Below are 27,006 nucleotides of genomic sequence, written 5' to 3' on the forward strand. Positions count from 1 at the left end.
ACTAATGTTTCTGAGCAATTTTTGAATTTGGATGTTTGGATTAAACGATTTAATAACTGGAAGCCAAGGGTATTAAAGCTCCTAGGCAGAGGATATGGTCTTGTCTCCACAGATGGAGAAGACATCTGGGCCCCGCAGCGGTATATACGTCCTTGACAACGAGGATCCCTCGGGAGCAAAGAAATGGGTGACCCACATCACCAAGAGAATGGCCACAATGTCACTGGAGGAAGAGAAGCAACGGAAGAGAAGGAGAACTGCCCCAGCTCAACCGTATCCCACTGGGGCACAGATCAAGAACCTGACAAGGAAAGCTGAAGATGCACTGAAAGCAACTGGAACCCCTTTAACTCCTGATAAATTTTTCTTGGGTATGCTAGCTGTATTGTCCTGTACATCGGCAGTGAGTGCTAATTATACATCCTGGACTTACATTCCTGCTCCCCCTCTGTTGCAATTTGCTGATTGGAGTGAACCTAGCCCTCTGGTCTTCACTAATGATAGCCAACACTTCCCTCCTCCATGGTCTAGAGCTGGACCTACTCACCCTGATGAAGAGGGGAAAGCAATCAACATATCCATAGGGTATAAGGTTTTACCTATTTGCTTCGGTGCAAGTCCTCCTTGCATGTCTATATTCCCTCAATGGTGGGGTTATTCCTATAATAATGGCACAGGTTTTAGGTTGGGTTTTTTTGCTGCCGCTTCATTTCTGTTAAATCAATCTGAAAAGTACTATCATGGGCAAATTTCTAACAGTACAGATACTTTATTTTTGCCTGATGAACCTCCCTGTGAAACAGTATCCTGGCGAAGGAAACATCAGGGTCCTTCATTATTATGGTCTGAGTGCCGGGGAATTTTTGGAAAAATATCTCGTTATTTGAATTTTACCTTTGTTGATTGGGGACCACATGGAATGTTTGTTAATTGCTCTGAATGGGAAGAGGAAACCTGCGATGGGACAAAAAATATTAGATTTAATCATTCTTTGAGCGGATTATGGCATCAACAGAATGATATCCTCAACTGGTATAATAGTGGCCTATCTCCACCCAGGCCCCGTATGATCCATCCTCAACTTGGGCCCGAACATTGGCATATCTGGAAACTACCCGCCTCTTGACACCAATTTGCTACCCTTGTAGGACATGCTCGTACTTCAGGCCCCCAAAACTATACTATCACTTATAGTGGCACTGGGTTTATTCAAGCATGTGTACGCCCTCCTTTTCTGTTTGCTATAGGAGAATTCATTATTACAAAGTCTACACAACTAGTACATTGCACAAACTGTAAACTCTACACTTGCTTAAACCATAGTTTGCCATTCAATCATAGTAGGGAGGGACTTTTCCTTATGAAACAGACAGCGGAATTATGGATACCTATTTCTCTTGATGAACCATGGTCTGACGCTGAAGAAGGAATTCATAGGGCCTGGACTCCATCTCAGGCCTGTCCGTGCTGATCGTGCTCGGCTGCCTCTCCAGTGGACTCTGAACTCTCTGCTTAGTGCCTGTGGGAACGACAATGGAAGGATAAGACCCCCTCCAGACAGGGGAATCTTGAAGATCACATCCAGGTTGCTCATTACCTAAGAGGAAGCATACCGTAATCAGCCCTGTCTCCGGACAGGTCATAAGCTTTTTCCGTATCTATCAGGATGTAATCACAGGCTTATCGATTATTAACTGGTTGGAATGTAACTACGGGCTTATTGATTATTGACTGTTTGAACACATAACACTTGAATGATGGGGTTATTGTAGTTGTATTTACCCTTCCTTTGTTTATGTAAGTCTCAAGGGAATTGAGGTGGTGGGGTTGGACACGTACACATGGGGTATAAAAGATTTTCACAAATGCTGGATGGGGTCCTTGGCTAAGAGGAGACTCTGCCTTGGGCCCGCCGGTGTAATAAACTGCACTCCACTATCTGCATTGTCCTTCTGAGTGAGTCTGTTTCCTGGAAAGCGTGGCTATAACATTTGGTGCATTGGCCGGGAAACTCCTCACTTTGAGGAGACAGGTCTCATTTGAGGCCACCCCGAGGTTTTGTGGCTTGAATCTCCTAGAGGGGGGAAGGCGCCTCACCCCTCTGGAAGAATTCAGCCTTTCAAAGCCCGGTTTCTTCGCTTTGGCAGGTAGTGAATGGCAGCAGGGGAACTGAGCGCTCAGGTGAGGAGGAGCCCACCCAGTAGGGTGGAAGAGGGGGCCTGATCACCCCCCTGGGAGGGACCAGAAGGGAGACGCATAGGAAACTGGTTTGGCTTGGTGACAATAGCTGCTCGGCACTCAGGTCGACGGCCGTGCCAGGGATAAAGAGAGGGAACTTAGGGTTTAAGAAGGTCAGTCAGGAGGTGTGTCCACGCCGTCCTAGGGAACGTGCCGAGCTGTCGCCACAGGTTTTTCTTTTTTTTACAAAGAGGATATTGATTTCTGCGCGCTCGTATTCTGCCCTCCCCCAGGAGGTACCCATCTGCTGTGTTACCCATCATCTCCCCTGCCAGTGAAGACAGGTAAATTGGCTTCTCGGGAAGGCCCTGGGACGTGGGAATCCAGAGGTAAGAAAATGGGAGGAAGCGGATCTAAGGCCACTGTATTGGAGAATATGATTAAGAATTTTAAGAAAGGATTCGATGGAGACTATGGGAAGAAAATGACACCCGGCCGGCTCCGTACCCTTTGTGAAGTTGAATGGCCTTCAATGGGAGTTGGCTGGCCACCAGAGGGAACTATGGACTTAAATCTCATAAAGGCAGTCTATGCTATAGTTACGGGAAAGCCCGGACACCCTGATCAGTTCCCGTACATAGACTCTTGGCTGGGAATAGCCCAAGACCCCCCCAAATGGGCCTGTTTTTATGCTCATGGCGGGGAAGGAAAAATCTTGATGGCCCAAAAGATAACCGAGGATGAGAAGGAAATTTTACAGGACCCTGAAGGAGATGAGCTTCCCCCACCGCCGTATTGGATGATGGTTCCGCCAGCTAGTAACACGGTGGCCACCGGAGCCTCCTGGACTCCTCAGCGGTCCCGACAGCTCCACAGGTTGTAGAGCCGCCCTCCCGGCAGGCTCCAACCTCAACTGGAGGGGCAATGAGCCCACCGGACTCTACCACCCCGGATGCTGCTCCTACGTTCCCTAAACTCTACCCTCCACTCCCGGTAAGTACTCCCGGACAAGGGGGAGAAACCACTGGAATTAAACAAAGGCTCCGCTCTGCAAAAGAGCCAGAGGAAAAAAATACCCTTGCAGATGCCCCTCAGAGAAGTTCAGCAACCCCCAATGATAGGGGAGGATGTAATTATCACCAAGCTCCTGTAACCTATTACTATCAGCCCTTTTCATCAACCGATATACTGAACTGGCAAAAACACACCCCCTCTTACTCGTTGGAACCCCAGGGCATGACTAGACTAATGGAGACTATTTTCCGCACTCATCGACCAACCTGGGACGATATAATGCAATTACTATCATCCCTCTTCAGTACAGAAGAGAGATACAGGATCAACGCTGAGGCAAGGAAATGGTTACAGGAGATGGTCCCTGAGGGCACTGCTAACCCAGAGAGGTGGATAGAACAAGCCTTCCCCACTGACAGACCTAACTGGGACTATAATACAGAGGAGGGAAAAATCCAATTAGAAAGATACCGGACAGCGATTATACAAGGGCTTAGAAGGGGAGCCCGGAGGCCGATGGACATGTCTAAACCGGCCAGAATAGTTCAGAAGGGAAACGAGTCACCCTCCAAATTTTACCGGAGACTTTGTGAGGCCTACAGGCTCTATACACCCATAGATCCAGAAGCTACGGGCTCCCAGATTGTTATAAATCCGTCATTCATCGCGCAAGCATTTCCTGACATAAAACGAAAGCTTCAAAAGACGGAGTTCTATCCATGTCTGGCTCTCAGTTGATTGAGATAGCAGACAAGGTGTTCCGGAATAGGGACACGGAAATAGAAAAGAAATACGAGAAGAGGTATAAAGACGAGCAGAGGAGAACAGATGAGAGGTTTGCAATGTTGGCTGCTGCGCTTGGAAAGTCTTCCGGAGACTTTTCCACCACCAAAGCAAAGAAGACCCCCCTAGCTTCGAGGTCAGGACAGCCCTCCAACCGGTCCCAACGGAGGCCACGGGCTCCATTACAGCCAAATCAGTGTGCCTGATGCCGCGGGTTTGGTCATTGGAAGAATGAGTGCCCAGAAGGAAGAAGGGAAAATAAATCCCTCCCAGTTGCAGAACTCACTAACATAGAGACTGAATAGGGATGCCGGAGCTCAAAGACATCAGGTCCCCGAGAGCACATGGTAACTTTAAAAATTGGGGACCAAGACATTGACTTTATGGTGGACACCGGGGCAGAATTGTCTGTGGTAACTAAACCAGTGGCGCCACTGTCTAAAAGGACTGCTGCTGTAACTGGGGTTTCGGGAGAAGAAATGGTTAAGTCGTTTTGCCAGCCCAGAAAGTGTCAGATGGGGGGTCACCAAGTGACTCATGAGTTCCTCTATATCCCTTAGTGCCCAGTACCCCTGCTGGGGAGAGACTTACTCTCCAAACTGGGAGCACAAGTGACTTTCTCTCCTGAAGAGAGGCCCACTTTTCGGGTGGGCACAACAACCTACTTACTCTCCCTCTCTGTGCCCCCGCAAGACGAATGGAGGTTACATGAGCCTCCTGGAGATAAACAAGACCAGGCAACAGAGTTGGGGAGAAGGCTGACTCAGCTGTTCCCTGAGGTCTGGGCTGAAGATAACCCCCCTGGGCTAGCTAGACACCAAGCCCCTGTAATAATAGAACTCAAACCTGGCGCAACCCCGGTGAGAAAGCATCAATACCCAGTACCCATAGAAGCCCGAATTGGGATTCTGCCTCACATCAACAGGCTAAAACAGGCAGGCATCCTGGTGGAATGTCAATCAGCCTGGAACACACCAATCTTTCCGGTAAAAAAGGAAGGAGGACAAGACTATAGGCCTGTGCAGGATCTCAGATTGGTCAATCAGGCCGCTGTAACTCTGCACCCGACCGTCCCAAACCCCTATACCTTACTTAGCCTGCTGCCACCTAAGACAAGGATCTATGCTTGTTTGGACCTCAAAGATGCCTTTTTCTGTATACGCCTAGCACCTGCATCACAACCATCTTTGCCTTTGAATGGGAGGACCCCATCGGAGGCAATAAGCAGCAGCTCACCTGGACTCGCCTCCCGCAAGGATTCAAAAACGCGCCAACCATCTTTGGAGAAGCCTTGGCCTCGGACCTGGAAACTTTCCAGCCTGAAAGGTATGGATGTTGGCTCCTGCAATATGTGGACGACCTGTTGCTGGCCGCGGAGACCTGGGACGAATGCTGGGAAGGGACCCAAGCGCTCCTCCAATTGCTGGCAGAAGCGGGATACCGAGTATCCAGGAAAAAGGCACAAATCTGCAAGGAGGAGGTAAGGTATTTGGGGTTTGTCTTAAAGGAAGGCACAAGGTTGCTGGACCAATCTAGAAAGGAAGTAATTCTGAGGCTCCCCACGCCTAAGACTCGGCGGTAAGTCAGGGGGTTCCTAGGGGCCACTGGATTCTGCAGGATTTGGATTCCAAGGTACTCTCAAATAGCCCAGCCCTTATTTGAGCTCCTGACAGGGCCTGAAGAAAATCCTGTGAACTGGACTGAAAAACAACAGGAAGCCTTTGAGGAGCTGAGGCTAGCAACCACCTCCGCCCCGGCCTTGGGATTGCCAGACCTCACCAAACCATTCACCTTGTATGTGACTGAGAAAGATAAAACAGCCATGGGGGTTTTGACTCAAACCTTGGGAACGTGGGACAGGCCAATAGCTTATCTTTCAAAGCGACTTGATAATGTTGCCACCGGTTGGCCTGGCTGTCTGCGAGCAGTGGACGCAGTCGCCTTACTGGTACGTGAGGCCACAAAGCTGACTTTCGGCCAGGACCTGATCGTAAAGGTCCCACATGAAGTCAACACCCTCCTTCGAGGAGACCCCCACAAATGGCTGTCAAATTCCCGGATTATTCAATACCAGGGACTGCTATGCGAAAACCCCAACCTCCGTATTGAGCCTTGCCAGGGTTTAAACCCGGCAACGCTTCTCCCAGTGGGAGAAGGAGGACCCACTCACGATTGCAAGGAAGTCTTAGAGGAGGTCTATGCTAGCCGTACAGACCTCTGAGACAGGCCAATTTCAAATCCTGACTGGACTCTGTATACTGATGGCACTAGCCTGGTAAAGCTAGGAGAGCGACTGTCAGGCTATGCTGTAGTTACAGAGAGGACTGTTAAAGAGGCCGGCCCCTTGCCACAGCACTGGTCAGCCCAACGAGCAGAGTTATGGGCCTTAGTCCGGGCACTGCAGCTGTCAAAGGGCAAGAGAGTGAACGTCTACACTGACTCCCGGTATGCTTTCGCTACACTCCACGCACATGGGGCGCTATACCGGGAGAGAGGCCTTCTAACGGCCAATGGAAAGGACATTAAGAATAAGGAAGAGATCCTGATTCTGTTAGATGCTGTCTGGAGCCCCACGGAGGTAGCAGTCATGCACTGCCGTGGGCACCAGAAGGAAGACACCCCACTGGCTCGAGGAAATAGACTGGCTGATGAGACCGCCAGACGAGCAGCCGAGGACAGGAAAGAATCCGGGGAAATCCCCATGAGGACATTTGTCCTAGCTGAGCTACCCGAGCTGGCCCTAGAGTCCCCGACATACACCGAGGCTCAAAACCAGCTAGCTGAAGCGGAGGGAGCCACCAAAACAGAGAAAGGATGGTGGGAACTGCCAGGTGGTAAGCTACTAGTGCCTGAAAGGATGGCCCCCTCTCTGGTGAGCCAAGCTCATCGTATGGCTCACCTGGGACATGACAAACTGGAGGACTTGATCCAAAGGTATTTTCTGGTTCCTCGCCTCTCCTCTCTATGCAGAACGGAATCCCAAAATTGTAACGCCTGCTCTCAGATTAACGCCGCTCCAGGGTGCAGACCAAAACCCTCAGGCATCCAATTAAAAGGTACCCTTCCTTTTGAACATCTGGAAGTGGACTTCGCTGAGGTGAAACCACATCGCCATTTTCGCTACCTGTTGGTCTTGGTATTACATTCTCGGGATGGGTGGAGGCCTTCCCCACCCGAACTGAAAGAGCATCAGAAGTGGCTTGGAGTCTGCTAAGGGAGATAGTTCCTCGATTTGGATTCCCCACCAGCATAGGATCAGATAACGGCCAGCCTTCATATCGGATTTGATACAACAAGTAAGTAAAGCCATGAATGTAAAATGGAAGTTACACACTGCCTACCGGCCTCAGAGCTCCGGAATGGTAGAACGAACTAACCGGACACTAAAGGAGACACTTTCTAAGTGGATTATAGAGACTGACTGTTCCTGGGTGGATTTACTTCCCATGGCCTTGCTCAAACTCAGGATGACTCCACGGCCCCATGGCTACTCTCCCTATGAAATTGTGTACGGGAGGCCTCCTCCCATAATAAGACAGATAACAACTGATATACTTCTGGTAGGAGGAGACGGGATATCACAGCAGATGGAACAACTAGGTAAGGTAATTAATCAAGTAACTAAGTTTGTGCAAGAAAGAATACCGTTCCCCTTGGGGGAGCAAATGCATGAGTTTATGCCAGGGGACCAGGTATGGGTGAAAGACTGGAAACATGACTCCCTAGCCCCCCGGTGGAAAGGTCCTTATACTGTTGTTTTAACCACTCCTACCGCAGTTAAAGTTGCAGGCATTGCCCCTTGGATCCATCACACCAGAGCGAAGAAGGCATACAACACTGACCCAGAGGACGCTGAGTGGACCACCCAGAAGGACCCCACCGACCCACGAGGAACCAAGATCATTCTGAAGAGGAAGAAGAGAACGAGACCCCGGACGAGCCCTCTACAGGATGGAGCTGGGTAAACGACTCCTGCTGCTCGGCCTCATCAACGCAATTCTGAACTTGACCAGTGTCCCTGCACAGGACAACGTCTTCATCTCGTGGGCACATTCTTATGCGAACTTCCACAACTCCTCCAACTGTTGGGTATGTGGGGCCATGCCCCTGTCAGTAATGGACGGACTCCCCTGGTGGGTATCGCCACTCCGTTATGGGGACTTTATACCACTGTGTTCCTTCTTAGAGCAACAGAAAAGAACTTTTCTCTCTCTCACCAATCATAACCTTTCTTTGCTCTCCTGGTGTAAGAAGAAGCCATCAATAGGCCAGGGACATAGGGTTACATTTGACATGAACACCAGCCTTACGGAAGTAACAAAGGCTTATACTTCATATGTGAAAAATAAAACGGAGAAGGGTTCTTTTACAAAAGGGGGACAGGCCTCCCGGTACCTTGAGCAATACTACCAGGTCTGGGATGAACATTTCTGGATGACTCCTGAGAAAGGACAGTTGATTACCCCTGCTACTATTTGCTGGGAACAAAAAGAACAGAAAATTGGATTTGGAGACCACCCCCTAGACCCAAAAGAATTAAAATATATGGGTTATTTGCCCCCTGAACAATGTAAACAAATCTTGGAAGTTACCTATCACCCCAATCAGTCTGCTCAGTGGCCCGGTTCCGACTGGAAATATAATCCTGGAATCCGCTGGGTAGCCCCCAATGGGACCCAGTGGCTCTGTGGGCTTAACTTATGGCCATGGTTACCAGTTGGCTGGGTGGGGCGTTGCACATTAGGATTTGCTTTCGCCCATGGCAGTATTAAGCGTGGCCTGCACCAGCCTCCAGTAAACCTGCCTTATCTGCATGCAAGATGGACACGATCTGTGTTCCGATGGTATGACTATCTTGCTGCCCTGTTTATACCCTCTGTAGGGACAATGGATATCATGGTTAAGGTAGAGGCCTTAACTAATTTCACTAAACAGGCCCTCTTAGACAGTGCAAAAGCCATTCAAGCTTTGAATGAAGAACAAATTCAGATGAGGAAGGCAGTAATTCAAAATAGGATGGCATTAGACATACTCACAGCAGCCCAAGGAGGGACTTGCGCCATAATTAAAGTTGAATGTTGTGTGTATATCCCTGACCTGTCTGGAAATGTATCTACTGCCTTGAAGGATATGCAAAATCAAGTGAAAGCCATGTCTAATGAAAATATTCCCTTTTGGACTTCAGTTCTCTCCTGGGTAAAGGGAGACTGGTGGAAAACCATTGTAACTGTTGTTATAGTATTCTTAATCATACTGCTCTGTGGGCCCTGCTTCCTACAATGCCTTGTGAATTTTGTAACCCAGAGGTTGATAGCATTCTCTCATGTGGGTGGCAGAGGACTAAGGTACAATATACCTCAATGAATGATGCTCGTTATGAAAACTAAGAGCATCAAGAGGGGGAAATGAAGAAGGAATTCATAGGGCCTGGACTCCATCTCAGGCCTGTCCGTGCTGATCGTGCTCGGCTGCCTCTCCAGTGGACTCTGAACTCTCTGCTTAGTGCCTGTGGGAACGACAATGGAAGGATAAGACCCCCTCCAGACAGGGGAATCTTGAAGATCACATCCAGGTTGCTCATTACCTAAGAGGAAGCATACCGTAATCAGCCCTGTCTCCGGACAGGTCATAAGCTTTTTCCGTATCTATCAGGATGTAATCACAGGCTTATCGATTATTAACTGGTTGGAATGTAACTACGGGCTTATTGATTATTGACTGTTTGAACACATAACACTTGAATGATGGGGTTATTGTAGTTGTATTTACCCTACCTTTGTTTATGTAAGTCTCAAGGGAATTGAGGTGGTGGGGTTGGACACGTACACACGGGGTAGGTGGTGGGTTTGGACAGGTACACATGGGGTATAAAAGATTTTTGCAAATGCTGGACGGGGTCCTTGGCTAAGAGGAGACTCTGCCTTGGGCCCGCCGGTGTAATAAACTGCACTCCACTATCTGCATTGTCCTTCTGAGTGAGTCTGTTTCCTGGAAAGCGTGGCTATAACAACGCTAGGTTTCTATCATTTTTATTAAAAAGAGTTGTTAAAAGAACTAAACGCTTTATTGGTTGGGTTATATTGGGCATTGTTAGCCTCATAACAGTCGTGTCTCTTGGCACTATGTCAGGCATGGCCTTACATAACTCCATTCAAAATCATGAGTTCATCACTTCATGGTACCAAGATTCCCATGAGCTGTGGACACGACAAGCAAAAATTGATCAGGAGATCCAGGCCCGGTTAGATGAAATACAGGATGCTTTGATATATGTAGGAGACCAAATAAATCAATTAAAATTACAACTTAAACTGAAATGTCATTGGAAATCTACAGACTTTTGTATTACTAATTTACCCTACAATGCCTCTGAGTACCCTTGGGACTCGGTTAAAGCTCATTTGCAGTTACAGAAAACTAACATGAGTCTTGATATTGAAAAATTGAAGAAACAAATACTTGACAGTTATTCTCACTGAATTATATCGTTCGAAGTTTTATGATGCATTAACCTCCGCCTTGTCATCATTAGACCCTCGATCTTGGTTTCCATCTGCTCATATTGTCTCATATGTTCTAATAATTCTCATTATATGCATTGGTATTATGGTCCTCCGACCCTCTAGATAATATCCTCCCAAACCCAAGCTACAGGAATAAAAATGATGGCTGCAGTCCTAACACTAAAAAAGAAAAGGAGGAAATGTTCAGGGAAACTACGTGACTGCCTTGAGAAGGTCCTCACAAGGAACTGGCGAAGGACCAGGGCCACCAGGCATGTCTCGATGCTTTGCCCTGGGAAACATTTCCTGAACCTTCTAGCTGGTCATCACACAAGTTCAGAGCACTAACAGACCTTGCATCTAATGAACTCTTGTCCATCTGGTTCCAACTGGATATCTGAAAGCCACGAGGACCAAAATGCAACGCTCTTATCCTAGGTGTAAAAGCCAGGACTTAAGACCCCATGGACACTCCAAACCCGTGAGCTATTTTCAGACAGCTGCCCACCGCCCCTCCCCATCTCCTCCTACAAGATAGACACATCTGCGACCCCATCCTGAGGGAGCTGGGAGGGAAGAAAGGAGGGATGACGGAGACTCCCCAGCACAGCTGGCGGGAACAATGACCCCAGGGAGCTCAAGCCCCGGGGGTGGGGTGGGGGGGGTGTAGGAGGAATTTAGGGCTTTTACGACTGCATGAGAATAGTGCTGAGAATAACAAGCTTGCCTTGAGGAAAACAGATTGTCTTTTGATCCTGAGAAAATAGAGTCTATGTGTCTCGTGAACTTTGTAAACTTGCTGTTAACAACTTTGTACATGCTCAAGCTCCATCTGTGTAACCTTGGTTTTTGTAAGCTATTTCCTTGCTCTCATGTATAAAAGACTCGCTGGAGAAGTAAAGTTTTGTCAGTCTTCCATAGAGGCTGTCCCTGTCCTTTTCTCAGAGTCTACTCCGCAGAGCCTTTCACATGTGTCTTCAATGACTTACAGGATATCTTATGCATGTATTATCTCACACTTAATTTGCCTAAAACCCACCTTAACAAATCATGCTTGTAGCTGAAATTCAGCTTCTGTACCCTAGTACCAAACTGAATCTCAGAGACAGAGCTTTGGGTGAAATAAAAAACAACAGATTTATTGCTTTGCCAGGCAAGGGGAACCACAGCAGACTAATGCCCTCAAAACTGTGTGGTGGCTCCAGAGGAGGTAACGAGTTTTATAGTAACGGTTCAAAGAGACGGGTGTGATCAGCTCATAGCCATTCTTCTGACTGGTTGGTGATGAGGTAATTGGGAGTCAGCATTGTCCATCTCTGGTCCAGCCAATCTCGGGTCTACATGCTTGTGGGAAGCACATAGTTAACTTTTTCTGGTAGGGGTTTCAGTATCTGCAAAATAGCTCAAAGATATTGCTGGGTATATTCATCGAGCGGGGGAAACCTTGACCCTGTCCCAAGGCTGTACCGCTGTTTCTTGATTGCTCTTCTCCGGTTTCTGCATTTCCTCCCTTCCTTGATTAGCAACCCTTTGAACCTGCCCTTGGGAACTCAGGGAAGGTCATGGAAGCTGTATGAAGACTATTTCCCACAAACAAGAAATAGGCACAGAAAGACTTTTGTGCCCTGAAGACCCACAGGGTCCTGCTTGGTTTCATGCTTACAGATCAATAAGAAAAAAATATCCAAAAGAAAAATGAACAAAGGACATAGACAATACAGAAAATGCATGAAAGAAAAAACATAAATGACCAATAAACATGAAAAAATGTTCAATCTCATTACGAACTTCTAAAATAACACACACAAAAAAATCACTTTTTTGCCTGTCATATTAATAAAGGTTTCTAAAACCTAGAGTTCCACTGTCATAATGTTGCAGTGAAAAGGAAAAGAGGAATGAATTTTTCTTTCCCTTTCCTGAGAACAAAGAAGATAAAGAAAACAGTGAGCAGGGCTGAACATTCCTAGTTTTTTAACTTCTGCATGTCTTTAAGTTTGCTTTTCTGCCCCCTAACTCTGCAGGAGTTACAATTCAAGTTTTCTCCTTTGATTCTATGCTAAATACATCCCCTATCTGGTGTTTATCCTTACAACACCCTTCCCCTTATAGTTACATATCGGAAAGGAGGCCACAGAGCCACTGAACTGCCAGACTCAGATACTGGGTTACTGATACTTTATGACTATCTCTGAAACAATGCAAGAGGAAGAAATCAAGATCCTGTCACCTTTGTTCCTCATCACTGATCCTGAATGCGAGCCTTGCCTTATATAAGCCCCTAGACTCCTCGTGGAGGGGGAGCACAGTTCTTGAGGCATGAGTCTACTGTGTTCCCTTCTCTGCAGGCTGAGAATAAAAGCCATCTTTCTATTTCTTCAAACTCTGTCTCCGCATTTTTCATTGGGCCTCAGTGGGCAGAGAAGACAAAGATTTTGGCTGGCAATAATGATCCTGATTTAAAGCTCTTTTTCAGATAGTGATTCCAACGTCTCCAAGCCTGAAGTCAGTTTTCAGGTCTGCCTGGGATTCTTCCCTCCAGGTGAATGACCCCTCCATTCATTAGTTATCTTTACAATAGAAACAAGGAAGGTTTTCAGACATTTAGAAAAGCTAAGAAACCTCAAAATGTCATCTACAACAGCAAATTTTACCTAATCAAGTTTCAAGCAATAGGGATAAGTCTTCTGCAAACACTTAACATACAAGTATACTTGAGATTTTTCTCTGAGAAGGACACATTACTTATTTCCCAGAGTATTATTCCCAGGGATCCTATTTCAGGACAGAGGAGGGGGGTGGTTTATAGAACTGGTTTCTGAGGAACACATTTTGGGAAATTCTGGTTAAACAACAATAGTTAATATTGTCAACTCAGTAAAGTAATACTCTTTGCCTTGCTCTGGCATCAAGCTAAGTGTTACAAGAAGCACACTGACTAAAACCACCCACCCTGGCCAGGTACCACAGTAACTATTTGCATGAATTATTTTACAACAGGAGGTCCTGGTAAGGAACATGGAAGTAATAAGCCACCACCAACCAGAAAAGTGAAGTGAAACCACTCATTCGTGTCTAACTCTTTGTGACCCCGTGGACTGTAGCCCACCAGGCTTCTTTGTCCATAGAATTCTCCAGGCAAGAATACTGAATTGGGTTGCCATTCCCTTCTCTAGGAGATCTTCCTGACCCAGGGATTGAACCTGGGTCTCTTGCATTGCAGGCAGATTCTTTATCATCTGAGCCACCAGGGAAGCCATATGAGACACCAGGGAAGCCCCACTAACTGGAAAAGTTCGGGAAAGGTCAAAAGGAGATGCCACTATGACCTCCCAGAATCCTTCTTGCTGACATCCATCTCAGCCGAGCAACACACACACCACCAGGAAGGGTTCTGAGTCAGAATGATTGGCCAAAGACAACCCGGGAACTAACCCCATCACCATAAAACCTGAGATGGTGAGCCACATGGCAGAGCAGTTCTGGCTTCCCTTACCCTACTACTCGTCACCCGGGTACCCCAATAAAATCTCTTGCTTTGTCAGCACATGTGTCTCCTCAGACAATTCATTTCCAAGTGTTAGGCAAGCGCCTCCTTTCGGGCCCTGGAAGGGGTTCCCCTTCCTACAACCTAAGTATTTTTGCAAACCTTATAACAGTCCCATGGTAAGTTTTATTTTTACAGATAAGGAGACTTAACCACAAGAGAGGTTAAGCAACTTGTTCAAAGTTGGTAGTCTAGAGAGTGGCATACTTGACTTTGCATCCAGGCAAGCCTTCTGCCTAACCTCTGCCGGGGTCCAGCCTCAGCAGGATCCAGGGGGCACCCTCAGGATGAACAGCGTTGGCGAGAAAGAGAGAGAAGACACGTGAGACCAGCCTTGATAGGGCCAAGTCTGCGAGGGAGAGAGAGAGAGAGAGAGAGAGAGAGAGAGAATGACCAGAGGGGGTGTTTGCAGGGTCTGGCAGAGTCTGGCAATGCTTTATTTTTTACCGTGGCTTTTATACCCTAAATTAGTACATTTCTAAGGGGAAATTAAGTTTAACATTACACCAGCTTGTTCTTCATGAAACCAGGGTGTTTTCTGCATACTTCTTTGTTTATGAGGGTTTTGTACATTATCTTCTGGCCTTGGGGCCTATTGACATTTTATGCAAGTCAAGTGAATGTAAACCTATTTTCCGTTTCTATGGTGACCTTAGTTGAAAGGTAGCAGTCTCACAGGGCAACAGTATAGAGTAGAAGTATAACCTTGTTAACACAAAAATTAATCCTTCTGCAGAAGTTGTCAGTTGCGTTTATCTAAGAAGTTTACCCCAGGCTGACTCTGCGACTTTGGTGAGGCAGCCTCTGCGTAGCACTCCTGGCTGACAATTAACAACCATCTCATTGTTACCACACCAGGCCTAAGCTCTTATTTCTCTAGATCTTTAACTATATCAACAATGGTTTCTATAACACAACCTTAGCACATTAAAAGCAAAAACACAGCAAGCAAAACACAGCAAACAAATGTTAACCCAATAGCTACTTTTAGAATCATTTTTCTTGTGTTTTCTAATAGGGCTTCCTCACCCCCCGAAGGGCTCTATGTCTGTTAGGGCCTTTATATGATGAGGTTCTTTATGTTATTTTATGATTAGGGTATGATAAGCAATCATGCATATTAGTACCAAGGGCATAAATGCATTTTCCAGACAAACTAAAATACCAGCAAAGGAGTTTAAATTAAAACACTCCTTTCACCCTGGATAATCTCATAAAACACCACCACCTGGGAAACTTATTGATTAAAGTTCTAAGTTGATTCTTATTTGGGAAGAGATCGGGGAAGGCCTTCTGCCTGTGTCACAGAAATTAGGGAGTAGTCTATTGAGGCAGGCATCAGAAAGACAGATATCTTTAAGGTGAATGCTGGGTGCAGCTTTTCGAAATCCCTGAAAACCTGATCTGCCTTGCCTGTCAGGCTTTCTCCCCCATGACCTTGTCATGGGTAGGGTCTCGTGTGTTGGCTCCCAGCAAACCTCTGTGCTACATAACTTCCAAGGTAAGCTCTGAATCCTAAGGCTCTTCCATGACCTTTAGTGTTCCATATTCGGCAGTATGTGAAAGGACTTTTTCCAATATCAAGTAGAGAGGATGCTGTTCCTTGCTTCCTTTGCCTTATTACAGAACAGCTTTCTACCTCATCGCCTACATTTCTGCCTTTGAATCCTGGATCCTTGGTGTTTTCCAAGGCCTTAGAGTAAGAAGACAGGTTGCCACTTCCTTTCAATTAAAACAAAATGTTTAAATATACTCGTTCTTCACTATTCTAGGTCATTTAATAAAGTAAACAAAATTTTCCTCTAATTCCATTAGGGGATAACTGGTTTCTATTGTCAGGGTCCACTCTAAAGTCTCAAATTACAGTTGATTCTTTAACAACAGGGGTCTGAACTGAGTATTTACACAATGATTTTTATTTTAATAAGTACATGAAGTACTACATTGGAGAAGGCAATGGCACTCCACTCCAGTACTCTTACCTGGAAAATCCCATCGACAGAGGAGCCTGGAAGGCTGAGGTCCATGGGGTCGCTGAGGGTTGGACATAACTGAGTGACTTCACTTTCCCTTTTCACTTTCATGCATTGGAGAAGGAAATGGCAATCCACTCCAGTGTTCTTGCCTGGAGAATCCAGGGACGGGAGAGCCTGGTGGGCCGCCATCTATGGGGTTGCACAGAGTCGGACACAACTGAAGTGACTTAGCAACAGTAGCAGCAGTACTACATGATCCACAATTGATTGAATCACCTGTTGCAGAACCATGGCTATGGAGGGTTCACTATGGGATTCTGAGCATTTGTGGATTTTGGTATCCCCAACAGCTTCTGGACCCATCCCCCTGCAAATACTCAAGGATGACCGTCTTGACTAGTTAAAACCAAAGATCTGAGAACATTTAGATAAAAAAAAAAATTATAAGGTACACAGAGGTATAAATGCCTTATCCTTTTGTAAGAATGCTTAAATTTTGTTATGGTTTTTTTTTTTTTTTTTTTTTTTTTGGCTGCACCTTCCTCCACCAGGGATCCAACCAGCACCCCAGATGAAAGCAATAGAAGCAGAGAGTCTTAAACATGGACCACCCGGAAACTCCCTTTTTTAAAACATTTTTTTGCTTAGATTTTTTTTGTTTGTTTTTGGAGGGCCTTATAAGCCTGGTGGGCTGCCGTCTATGGGGTCGCAGAGAGTCGGACACGACTGAAGCGACTTCGCAGCAGCATAAGCCACTTGCTCTTTCATTTGATTTATACTATATTGCTTTCTCCTAATCAAGAGAAAGCATAATGCTTTGACAGAGTCAATTATTTTACTTAAAGTATGTTTCTATATATTCCTATATGCTTGCATGCATGCTAAGTCACTTCAGTCGTGTCTGACTCTGTGCGATCTTATGGACAGCAGCCCACCAGGCTTCTCTGTCCACGGGATTCTCCAGGCAAGAATACTGGAGTGGGTTGCCATTTCCTTCTCCCATATTCCTATACAGACCTAGATAGAAAATTAAAGGGATATGTATAAGTTTTCAAAGTGTAAATTTCAAATAATCTTATATTATAGATATTATATGCTAGAAATAATATGATGTATAGGTACAAAAAGCATCTCATGAGTTCTATGATTACTTGGGGAAGCCTAATTGGAGATTTCCGGAGCTGACACCTGATCTTAGTTTCAAACTCTGAAAAGTAAACCAGCCTAAGCAGGCAGGCGTTCCACATCAAGGAAACACCAATGGGGGCTGTGTATCCTTGCTTTATGACTCCCAGGCAAATAAACCTTGTTCTCCATGCGATAAACCTTTAACTTGGTAGTCTTCCCCCATTTAATATTGAGCGCCTACAGCATGTCATTCAGCCGTGAAGAAACACCAACGTTGGTCCTTACGGAGTTTACGCTAACGGGACGCTCTTTAATGCCTTCTATCACCCAGTTATCCCCAAAAGATAATCTCGCCAGGTGAGCCAAATTTGTAAAACCTTTCTTGGGCAGAGGGAAAGGAACGCGCAACTTCAGACCAGCTGGAAACGCAAACAGCCGGCGCACGGAATGGACGTTCGGCACCTGGCCTGCAGCCGCTCCGAGCGGCGCGCGGCTCTGACGCGTAGACCCCGCCCCGCGCTCCTCCTTAGCGGCCCGGCTCCCTCGAGCTAAGTGCGCAGGCTCCTCCTCCGGGCTCCGGTTCTGCTGGAGACGCAGCCCCGCGACTACATCGCCTTCCAGCGATCTTCTGAGCGTGTCGTCTGGTCTTGTCCTACCGCAGTGGCCGCGCTGTCGCCTGCGCGTTCGCAGGCAGGGTGGTACCGCCAGCCACTCTCCAGCCTCGGTCGTTTGGTGAACACAAGCCGCAGCGTGCCTGGAGACTGCAACCCCTCGCCCGGCCCGGCGAGTCCCGGGCGTGAGCCGCGCTGACCGAGGGAGGATGGCAGCCTCTGGGGTAGAGAAGAGCAGCAAGAAGAAGACCGAGAAGAAACTTGCTGCTCGAGAGGAAGCCAAATTGTTGGCAGGCTTCATGGGCGTCATGAATAACATGCGGAAACAGGTACCGCCTCTGTGGGAGTGACCGTCGGCGTGGGGGAGGTGGTCCGGGGCTTGGGCCCCTGACGGACCCGGCTGAAACCCGCGCCCCGTGGATCGCGACCCTCTTCTTCCTCTGTCCTCGCCCTTCCTTGCGTTTTCGCACGCCGGCGAAGCAGCTGCTGGCGGAGGGTCGCGTTAAACAGCTCTCCAGCAAAAGTGCCTCGTTGTCCGCCGATGCTGTGGCTCCCAGGTCAGACTCCTAGGGGACCTCTCGGGCTGGCGTCCGGCGTCGAGTATCGGTTGTATAACAGCTGTGCCCTAGTTATCTCTTTGTGAGCCGAGCATCCCTCCATTGGCCAGCCGTTTTTAGATGTCGTGAGATCTCGTGCGGAGAATCCCATTGGCACAGCCCAAACCGAAGCCCTCGAGGAAGGGAGAAGCATTGCTGGTCCTGACATCAGCTCCTCTTAAATAAGGATCCCCGCCTCCCTTCTGTGTTACCGGGGTGGAGCTAGGAGAAGACAGAGTCTCCTGTACGTGTTAATTTAGAGTAGAAACAGTCGTGGATAAATTTCCGTGCCATCCATTAAGGGCCCCTTGCGCCTCTGTTATTAAGAGGAGTCTTTGTTCTGTCTTTGATGTCTGGCGTTTTAGTGACAGTCTTCAGCACGTCGGCGAAAGGTGGGTTGTGAAAAGAACGGGTTTTAACGCCAAAGAATGTAGACCAGAGAATCTGTTTGTTTGGAAATGCTTCTTAGACCAGTAAGCATAGAAAAGTCGCTTGGTCATTTTCTCATCCTGGAAGCTTTGTTTCTAGAAATGTGCGTCCAGGGAGCTCTGTGGGAATGTTTCAGTTTTGTGTCTGTGGTTCTGTTTTTCATGACAAAAGCAGGATGTGAGTGTAACTGCAAAACCTAACTTGCTCATTTGGTGGTGCTGAAACTGCACAAACCAGATCGGGACTTAATTGAGAGCAGCTGGTCTCAACTTAATTGAGGGCAGCTGGTCTCCGAACTTTAATAAAGGTCAGGTTCTTCTTTCCTGCGGCTTTGTAGGACCTTAGTTCCTTAGGTAGGAATTGAACCAGCGTCCCCAGCGGTGAAAGCCAAAGAGTCCTAACCCCTAGGCCGCCAGGGAACTCCCAAAGCTCAGTATCTTTGTCTTATGGCAGAAGGAATTCAGTGAAGTGATAGGTAAGAAGTGGATTTCTTTAGAGATGCACAACCCATAGACAGAATGCAGTCTGTCTCAGTACCTGAAAATGCACCTCGAATATGGTTAGTTTTCCTGGGCTCGATCATTTCATAGGCTAATGAGTGGGAAGATTATTCCAGCGGTTTCAGGGGAAGGGGTGGAGATTTCTGGGGACTGGGCCGTCACCCACTTTCTGGCCTTTTATGGTTAACCTCAGAAGAGTCAGGGCACTGGTGGGTGTGTCATTTAGTTTGTGCTAATGCGTTACAGTAAGTGTGTAGTGAGGCTCAAGGTCCACTGGAAGCCAAATCTTCCACCATCTTGGACCAAGTTGGTTTTAACCAGTTTTTGTCATGTCGTGTGGCTCTGCCACCCTTTCCTACCATATCTGTTCTGATGGGAATATGGACAACAGTAGAGGAATTTTAAGATTTTTTTTTTTTTGAAGATCATAATCGGAGGTGTCTTTAAGCAAACTCTGCTGGCATCTTGTTTTTGTTCATTAGCTCCTGACATTGTGCATGAGTGCAATAGATGGTAGTGGGAGTGCATTTAAATCTGTCCTGGTCTTTGGGCTGAAGTAGCTGTGAATGCCTGAATTCAATATTTTATGTAACTTTCATGCATATATTTACATGTATACATTCATGTTCCTTTCATGTGGATATTTACGACACCACTGACTTCACATTACTGGTGCGTTTAACTAGTGTCTGCCTCTAAAAGGTAAATGAACCCTAGATAACTAGTGCCCAGATTTGTTTCCAACAACCCTCCCATTCCCCCAAATACGTGTTTTTCATATGCAGAGTATAGCATTGTAAAGCATTGCCTCATTCTGTAGATAGGGTGCAACTGGGTTGCAGCATCAAATGTCTGCTTGAGAAGGAGGGGATTGTCCTTGACTATGTTTAGCTTTGGGGGTTTAAAATTGATTCATAACCATTTCTTAGACTTAGCCTTAAGCCATATGAGTATCTGTTTGTTTGTTGTTACAATAGAAATACAGTTACTAAAGTACCAGGATTCTGTTACTGAGTGGGAAGGGAAAAATGGATGCTGGATGAGCCATCAGGAATTTCTTCCACAATGGTTAACTGGCCCTAATCTGTCAGTTTCTGCTTTTTGTCGATGGCTTTGCTAACAGTTCTGCAGTAGCATTTTTACCAACTTCTTGGAATCCAGCATCTTTTGTAAGATATGCAGTTTGACCTTGCAGTTCATTTACGTTGTACACGTATTGTTCTGTTTGACATAACACAGAAGAGGCTCACCAAGAAGGACTGACAAGGGCAGTTGATGGGAAGTGGCAGGAGGAGAAGCTAGGGTAAGCTAGAGGAGGAATGTTGGAGTGAGGACCAGTTTTAAAATTGTCATTGTTCTCTGGTGAATACTTTTGTGTTACTATTTTTTGCTTTCCCTTATGTCCTCATTACTTTGAAAATGGGATGACAAGGGCTTGTCTGTACACACCCAGAAACATCCCTACAAGAATTGAAGACTACTGTGAACTTATAATTCCTGAATCCCAATTCCTGCTCTATCATTAAGTAGTTCTGTGATCTCAGACAATAGGATTTAGGTCATTTCATCTCTCTGTGGCGTTGCAGCCAATCTGTACGTAGTGGTGAAAGTGGATGCTGCTGAGCCAGCAGCCTCGGCTTCCTGTGAAGCCTTTTCTTTCATTATCCTTGCAGTCATTCCTAGCCTCCTGTTTTTAAGTAAACTTGACGATGAAGTGTAAGAGTCACAAAAAGGATCCAGATCATAAATGTGCACCTCAAAGAATTATTGCAAAATGAACATACCCCCTCCAAGAAAAAGAACATGACTCGTACACCAGAGGTCTCCCTCTTAACGCCCTTCTCAGTTGCTACCTCCTCAGAGGTAACCACAATTCTGATTTCTACTGCCATAGACTTGTTTTTCCTGCTTTTGAACTTGTGTCCATGGAATCATAGAGTATTTACTCAGGTGTCTTGGTTTCTTAAAGCTCACATCTTGTTTGTGAGATTTATATATACTGTTGTGTGTCGCTGTAGTCCATCTTCATAGTATGGAGTTTGCATACATACAAACTTGCATGAACATTGCATGAACACACCACAATTTATCCCTTCTATCATGCTGGGTATTTGGGATTATTAAAACTAGTACTACTTTGAACATTTTTGTACATGTCTTTTGATGTGTACACGCATGCCTTTGTTGGGAAATACCCAAGAATGGAGTTGCTGAGTCATAAGGCAGGCTACATTCCACTTCAGTCAGTATAGGGGTACAATTTCTGAAGTTGTGCCAGTTCACACTTCAGCCAACTCTGTATGACAGAGGCTTTTGCTCTGTCTTAGCCAACACTTGGTATCGTCAGTCTTGATGATGTTAGCCATTCTAGTGGCTGTATAGTAGCAGCTTATTTTATTTGGTGGAGTGTCTTGTCATTTTTCCAACTTTTTGTTTAGGTTCACATTATCTGTTACACTAGAAAGGGGCTCTTCAAAGCAGGGCAGGGTCCTTAGTCACTACTGCACATAGCCAGTGCTGATGCTGTTTGCTGATGAAGTCCAGAAGACTATCAGCTGAGATGTTTTGAGAACTTTGAGTACCACTATGGTTCAGTTTCCTCAGGTTAAATGAATTGAAGAATAATTAGAATGTAAGAGCTTATGTTAAAGCCCCATTGAGAGTGAAGTGAGAGAACCGCAAAGCTAATTTTGAGGACTGAATGCTTGCTGAGCAGTCACCCCAGTGTTCTTACTATTACTAAAATGACTCAGCCTCTGTATACTCACTTCTCCAAGACTGTCAGTTATAACACGTTGGTAATCCTTAGGGTCTCCTGCAATGATCTAAGCCTTCTGCATCAAATCCTCAATAATAGAAACACTTCTCAAGCACTTACTTTGGATATAGCAGTCATTCTGCAAAGTGTTTTACATGCTTTTCTCATTGAGTTTTCGTAACAACACCCCTTGACAACTCCCTATTTTTCAGACCTCCCTATCCTTAACTCTTCTCCATTTTCTCTTTTTGTCTGTCTGGTTTAGGAGATATCTCTCTCTTTGCTCTCTTTTCAGTGTCCCAGGCTTTCTTGGCCCTCTGTCCTTTTTTTCACATCCTTTGGGCAAACAGCACTGATGACTGTTCACCTTTGTGCAAGGCTTCCAAGCACAGCTGAAGAATATCCCATTACTGGGCAGCCCTCCACCGGGTGAGTCCTGACTTCACCTGGCCTGGCAGTACTACTTACTGGTGAGCAATCCCACTTATCCATTTATTTTACTGTTTTCCTCTAACCTGAACCCTTAGTCTGTATCCTTACTTTCAGTAGATCATCCCTCTTTTGACATCACAAATAAATAGAAGTCATTCGTCTGGAACTATCTATCTTTCATCTTTCCACCACCAAATCTGTAAACTTGTTTTGGCACTTTTTAAAAATTCTGCTCCTGCTAGTGACTAAGGCCATTGAAAGCCAGTACTTCCATCTGGGCCTTGACTTTCTCAGTACTAGTCTAATCAGAAAAGTTGCTGCACCATTGATTACTCTATCCTTGTTAGGCGTCATTAACTTCTCCTCTGCTGGAGTCTAGCTATCACCATTTAGGCATGTTTTGACCTCTCTAGATTTTAAACCAACCAACAAACCAATCCTCTTATTCTTTGTCTCAGTAAGTAAGTAAGTCATGTCCGATTCTTTGCGACCCCATGGACTGGCCTACCAGGCTTCTCCCATGGGATTTTCCAGGCAAGAGTACTGGAGTGGGGTGCCGTTTCCTTCTCCAGTTTGTCTCCGTAGTCCCCTGTAAAACCTCTCTCCCTCTTTGGCTCACTGGTTATCTGTTCTCCTGTTTCACTTTGGCTTTTTAACTCATCCATTCAGGTGAATATCTGTTGAGAATCCGTTGTGTGAGACCTACTTAACATAAAATGGCAGGTACCAGAGACTGGTTAAAGGCCAGTGTGACTGGGGTGAAAGATGAAAACGGACAAGTTACTAGAGATCTACCCAGGTATAGCCTCATAAGTCAAGTTAGTGGGTTTTGCCTTTTTTCTGATACCCTTTCAAATATGTCTGTGAGAAGAGGAAAAGGTGTTATCAGTTTTTCTTTTGACAAAGATGGTTGACTGCTCTTTGAATTGAGTGAGTTAACTCAGTAGTTGCTGACAGACCACAACAGAAGTTCCCAGTGAGATGGTCCTTTGGACAGAGGTGAGAGCAGCAACAACAGTATCAATGAAGTTGTTGTTCAGCCACTAAGTCTTGTCCAAGTCTTTGCAACCCCATGGACTGCAGCAGACCAGGCTTCCTTGTCCTTCTGTCTCCTAGAGTTTGCTCAAACTCATGTTCATTGAGTCAGTGATGCTGTCTAACCATCTCATCCTCTGCCACCCCCTTCTCTCCTTACTCTCAATCTTTCCCAGCATCAGGGTATTTTCCAGTGAGTCGGCTCTTCGTATCAGGTGGCCAAAGTATTGGAGCTTCAGCAAAGGTGATATGTTCAAGAGATTTAGGAGGTAAGATCAACAGGTTAGTGATAATAACCATCCTGTGTGGTTGTGATGACTAACTTAGATAATCAAATTAAGATAACTTAAAACAGAACCTGATAAGGTGTAAGCTCTCAATAAAAGTTGGCTGTTTTTTTGTTTTTGCTTTCGTGAAGGTGGTGATTGATTGAATGCTGAGGACTTCTGTACAGGATGTCATTCATGATCCCCAGGGTTCTAGAGTGCATAACTAAATGGATCATGCCATTGTTTACTAAGAGAGGAGATATTAGAAATGGACCACAGCTTTTTTTTTTTTTTTGATTAAGGCTTTGAGGAAAAGGTAATTTGCATTTTAATTGGTTCACAGTGCTGCTAAGACATTGAAGTATCTGAGTTGACAGGTCTGGAGAGTTGTGGGTTAAAAATATGAATTTATGAATTACCTGCAGATAGAAGATAACTTCATTGAAGCTGTGGAGAGTTAAGAGACTAGGATAAAGGTTGGATAGGGAACGAACCTCTAAGGAAAAGAAAAAAGGAATGGCCAAAAGAGTAGGAGGAAAGTGAGAGTTTTGAGACTCAGAGAAGAAATTGTTTCAGAAAGAAGATGGCAAAATTTGAAGCCTATGAGAAGTCAGTAAGATAAGAACTAAAAATGCTTGTAGGATGTATTAACAAAGAGGGATGTCTTGCCTGTGATGAGTTGTTTTGATGAGGAGACGAATGGAAGTCAAATTAGTGTGAGTAGGCTATCAGAAAATTGAGACAGTTCATTTGAGAAATTTGACCCTAAATGGAGAGAGGGAGTCAAATGAAGGCTTTTGATGTTACTTGTTTAAATGGGAGATGTGTATGTGTGTGTTTAAAAACTAGTAGAAAGAATTCATTTGAGATGGAGAAGTTGAGTTTATGTGAGACAGAATGGGTAGTTGATAATTCCTGAGATGAAGTCCAAAGTAAAGGTGAGTAATCTCATATGGAAGGATGGTCCCTCTTCCATAGGAATAGGAAGGAAAAGAGGGTTGTTAAGTGTGTAGGTGGGTATGTTTGGAATCAAGAGACCGAGGGAGTTTCTGTCTAGAGACTTGTGGGAGCTTACTGCATTCACCGCAGGTTGGAAGCTGAGCAGGCATGGCAAACAGGGGGAACAAGGGATTCTTTGGCAACTAGGCTGCAAAACCCTGGAGCCAAGTTTACCACGCAGGGACAGTCTTGATGACTAGCTCGTGCCACCATAAAGACATCTCCATCCCCCACACTCTGCCCTATCTTTCCATCATTCACTCAGGTTTCAAAATCCTGGAAGTAGGTGTCTAATTGGCTGGCCTTTGATTGTTTGCCAGATTAGGTCTTTGCTAAGGAGTGAATAGAAGAACTGTCTGACTTACAGGTTCCATAATGAGAGGCAGGCTCTGAGAATTGCCCTCTCTCCAGGATAGTTCATAATGAGAATTTTTTTCCCCCAGAAATGAGAGTTTGGAGTTCTAATGGGTGGGGGAAATTGGAAGCTAGATTGCTAGGATCCACAGATATCCACTATGACCTCTACCTTCGGCTGTCCAATACAAACATGCATGCTCTTATTCTCATTCCTATAATTAAAAAATATGTATATATACCACCAAATTTTTTTTCACTTATAGCATCTAACTCCAGGATCATTTAGTGATATCCATTCCTTCTAACTCACTTTAAGATCCTAAGGGCTATATATGATAATTGATACCTTATATGATCTTAGAGGGGAAGGGCAACTATTATGTAAATATTTTATAAAAAAGAAAAAAAAGTAGAAGCCACATTCATTGTTTATCATGGTTGATTAGTTGTTGTATGTGTGACTTCTTTCTTCACTGGCCATCCTGTTCTTTGTCTTTAGCCAACCCCTCAAGTTTCTTTACCTGATGGGGTGGTGACCTGATCTTTTCTTCCTAGGTATCTTGAACCTTTGAACTTCCCTGTATAGGTTTACTTTAGTCTTAACGTTGGCGTTTACCACTACATGTGGCAGTATAGCCTGTTCCTGTTGGGTGGCTGCTGGCAGAAGCCGTGAGACTCCGCGGTCCGGGGCAGCAGACTTGGTTATTCGCTGCACAGCATCCGCAGCCTCCATGTGTATGCACCAGTCCCCCTTCCCCAGAAGCCCCACGAGGGTGACGTGGTGGGCCCGGATGGATATTACACAGTGGGTTTGTGCTGGAGCTAAGAAATGAACACTGGGTTTAAGGAATCTGCCAATTTTATAGCAAACCACAGGCAAGCTTGCTTTTTATCCTGGAAGGGCGACATTGTCTCACCGTCATGGTTACTTTCTGCCAGCAAAACCCTGAGAAATGGTGGCTTGGGTAAAAAGTGACAGAACCTTGCGTTCTTGGCATGTCCAGGAACTCAAGAACCATAGAGGATTGTCTCTCCCAACAACCAGAAGGAATCCAATGGGGGTCCCTTGAGTTCCAGTCATCTTTTGTCTCATGGAGAAGAGCAACAATTTTTTTCCTTGATGGCCAGGATCAGGCACCTACCCCACTGGAGTAACTTTTTATTCAGGGGCACAAGGAGGCCAGAATGGCCAGGTCACAGCTTTAACTTTGAATTCTGTGGAAATGCTGTTTTATCACTTCATTAAATGATTCTTTTCCTAGGTCCCCAAATCTTTAAACTGCTAGCCGAACCCACCTCCAGAAGGACTAATTGCTGAGATCAGAAACAAAAGTTTTGTAAATGAATCATTAAGCATATTCCATACCTTGGTTGCCAGGCTAGTTCTGGCTAGAAACCATTCTGTCTGTACAAATTAAATGAAATCAGATCATTTGAAAGTGGATTCAGCTGCTTAAAGAAAAAGCTTTGAAAACCACTGATCCAAGGTTTTTCCCTGAAAAAAGAATAAACTGCGTGTGTCTGTCTGTGTCTGTGTGGTTTTTGAGAACAGAATATTTCTGATCATCACTTCTGTCAAAGGAAAGGCACAAGGTATCTTGAGTTCACATCTCTCTTCCTAATTTTACCCAACAACAGAGAAGTTGCTAGTAAAATTAGAACAAAAGACATTGCTGTTTTATTAATGATGAGATTCCTCACATACTTCTACTTGAGTTCCCCATCTGCTCAATAGGACAGGTAAGATGTGTCTTACAGTGGACTCTGTATGCTGGACTTGGGCCCAGCCATCTACCCCACTGCCCCCTTTGCAGGACACAGGAATATTCAGATTATAAAATTTACATTATTGGAGTTTACAAGGTGTTCTTCTCAAGCAAAGCCTCATCTT

The 27,006-nt window shown here is 45.5% G+C and overlaps 1 protein-coding gene and 1 long non-coding RNA gene across 9 annotated transcripts in view; one reads left to right on the forward strand and one right to left on the reverse strand.

Annotated features, from left to right (window-relative positions):
• Positions 1-541: 541 nt before the first annotated feature.
• On the reverse strand, positions 542-1,709 carry LOC136171186 (uncharacterized). The gene is made up of 3 exons (XR_010663774.1): positions 1,389-1,709; positions 895-954; positions 542-660 (listed from the first exon to the last, which is right to left on the reverse strand). It is a non-coding gene; the product is annotated as an uncharacterized lncRNA (long non-coding RNA).
• Positions 1,710-17,721: 16,012 nt separating this feature from the next.
• KLHL7 (kelch like family member 7) overlaps positions 17,722-27,006 on the forward strand; it is a 54,865-nt gene continuing 45,580 nt past the window's right edge. For 2 of the 8 annotated variants that reach the window (XM_065938777.1, XM_065938778.1), the window contains exons 1-2: positions 18,623-18,728; positions 23,667-23,759. Coding sequence is in view for 1 of the 8 variants with exons in the window: in XM_065938774.1 (XP_065794846.1) it covers positions 17,950-18,069 (120 nt within the window). In the remaining 7 variants the exon portion in view is untranslated. Of the gene's footprint in view, positions 18,070-18,108; positions 18,298-18,597; positions 18,729-23,666; positions 23,760-27,006 lie in introns of those variants that run through there. The other 6 variants (XM_065938775.1, XM_065938774.1, XM_065938776.1 and 3 more) reach the window with 6 other exon arrangements.

This window comes from Muntiacus reevesi, chromosome 6 (assembly GCF_963930625.1).
Source record: "Muntiacus reevesi chromosome 6, mMunRee1.1, whole genome shotgun sequence".
Classification (NCBI taxonomy): Eukaryota; Metazoa; Chordata; class Mammalia; order Artiodactyla; family Cervidae; genus Muntiacus; species Muntiacus reevesi.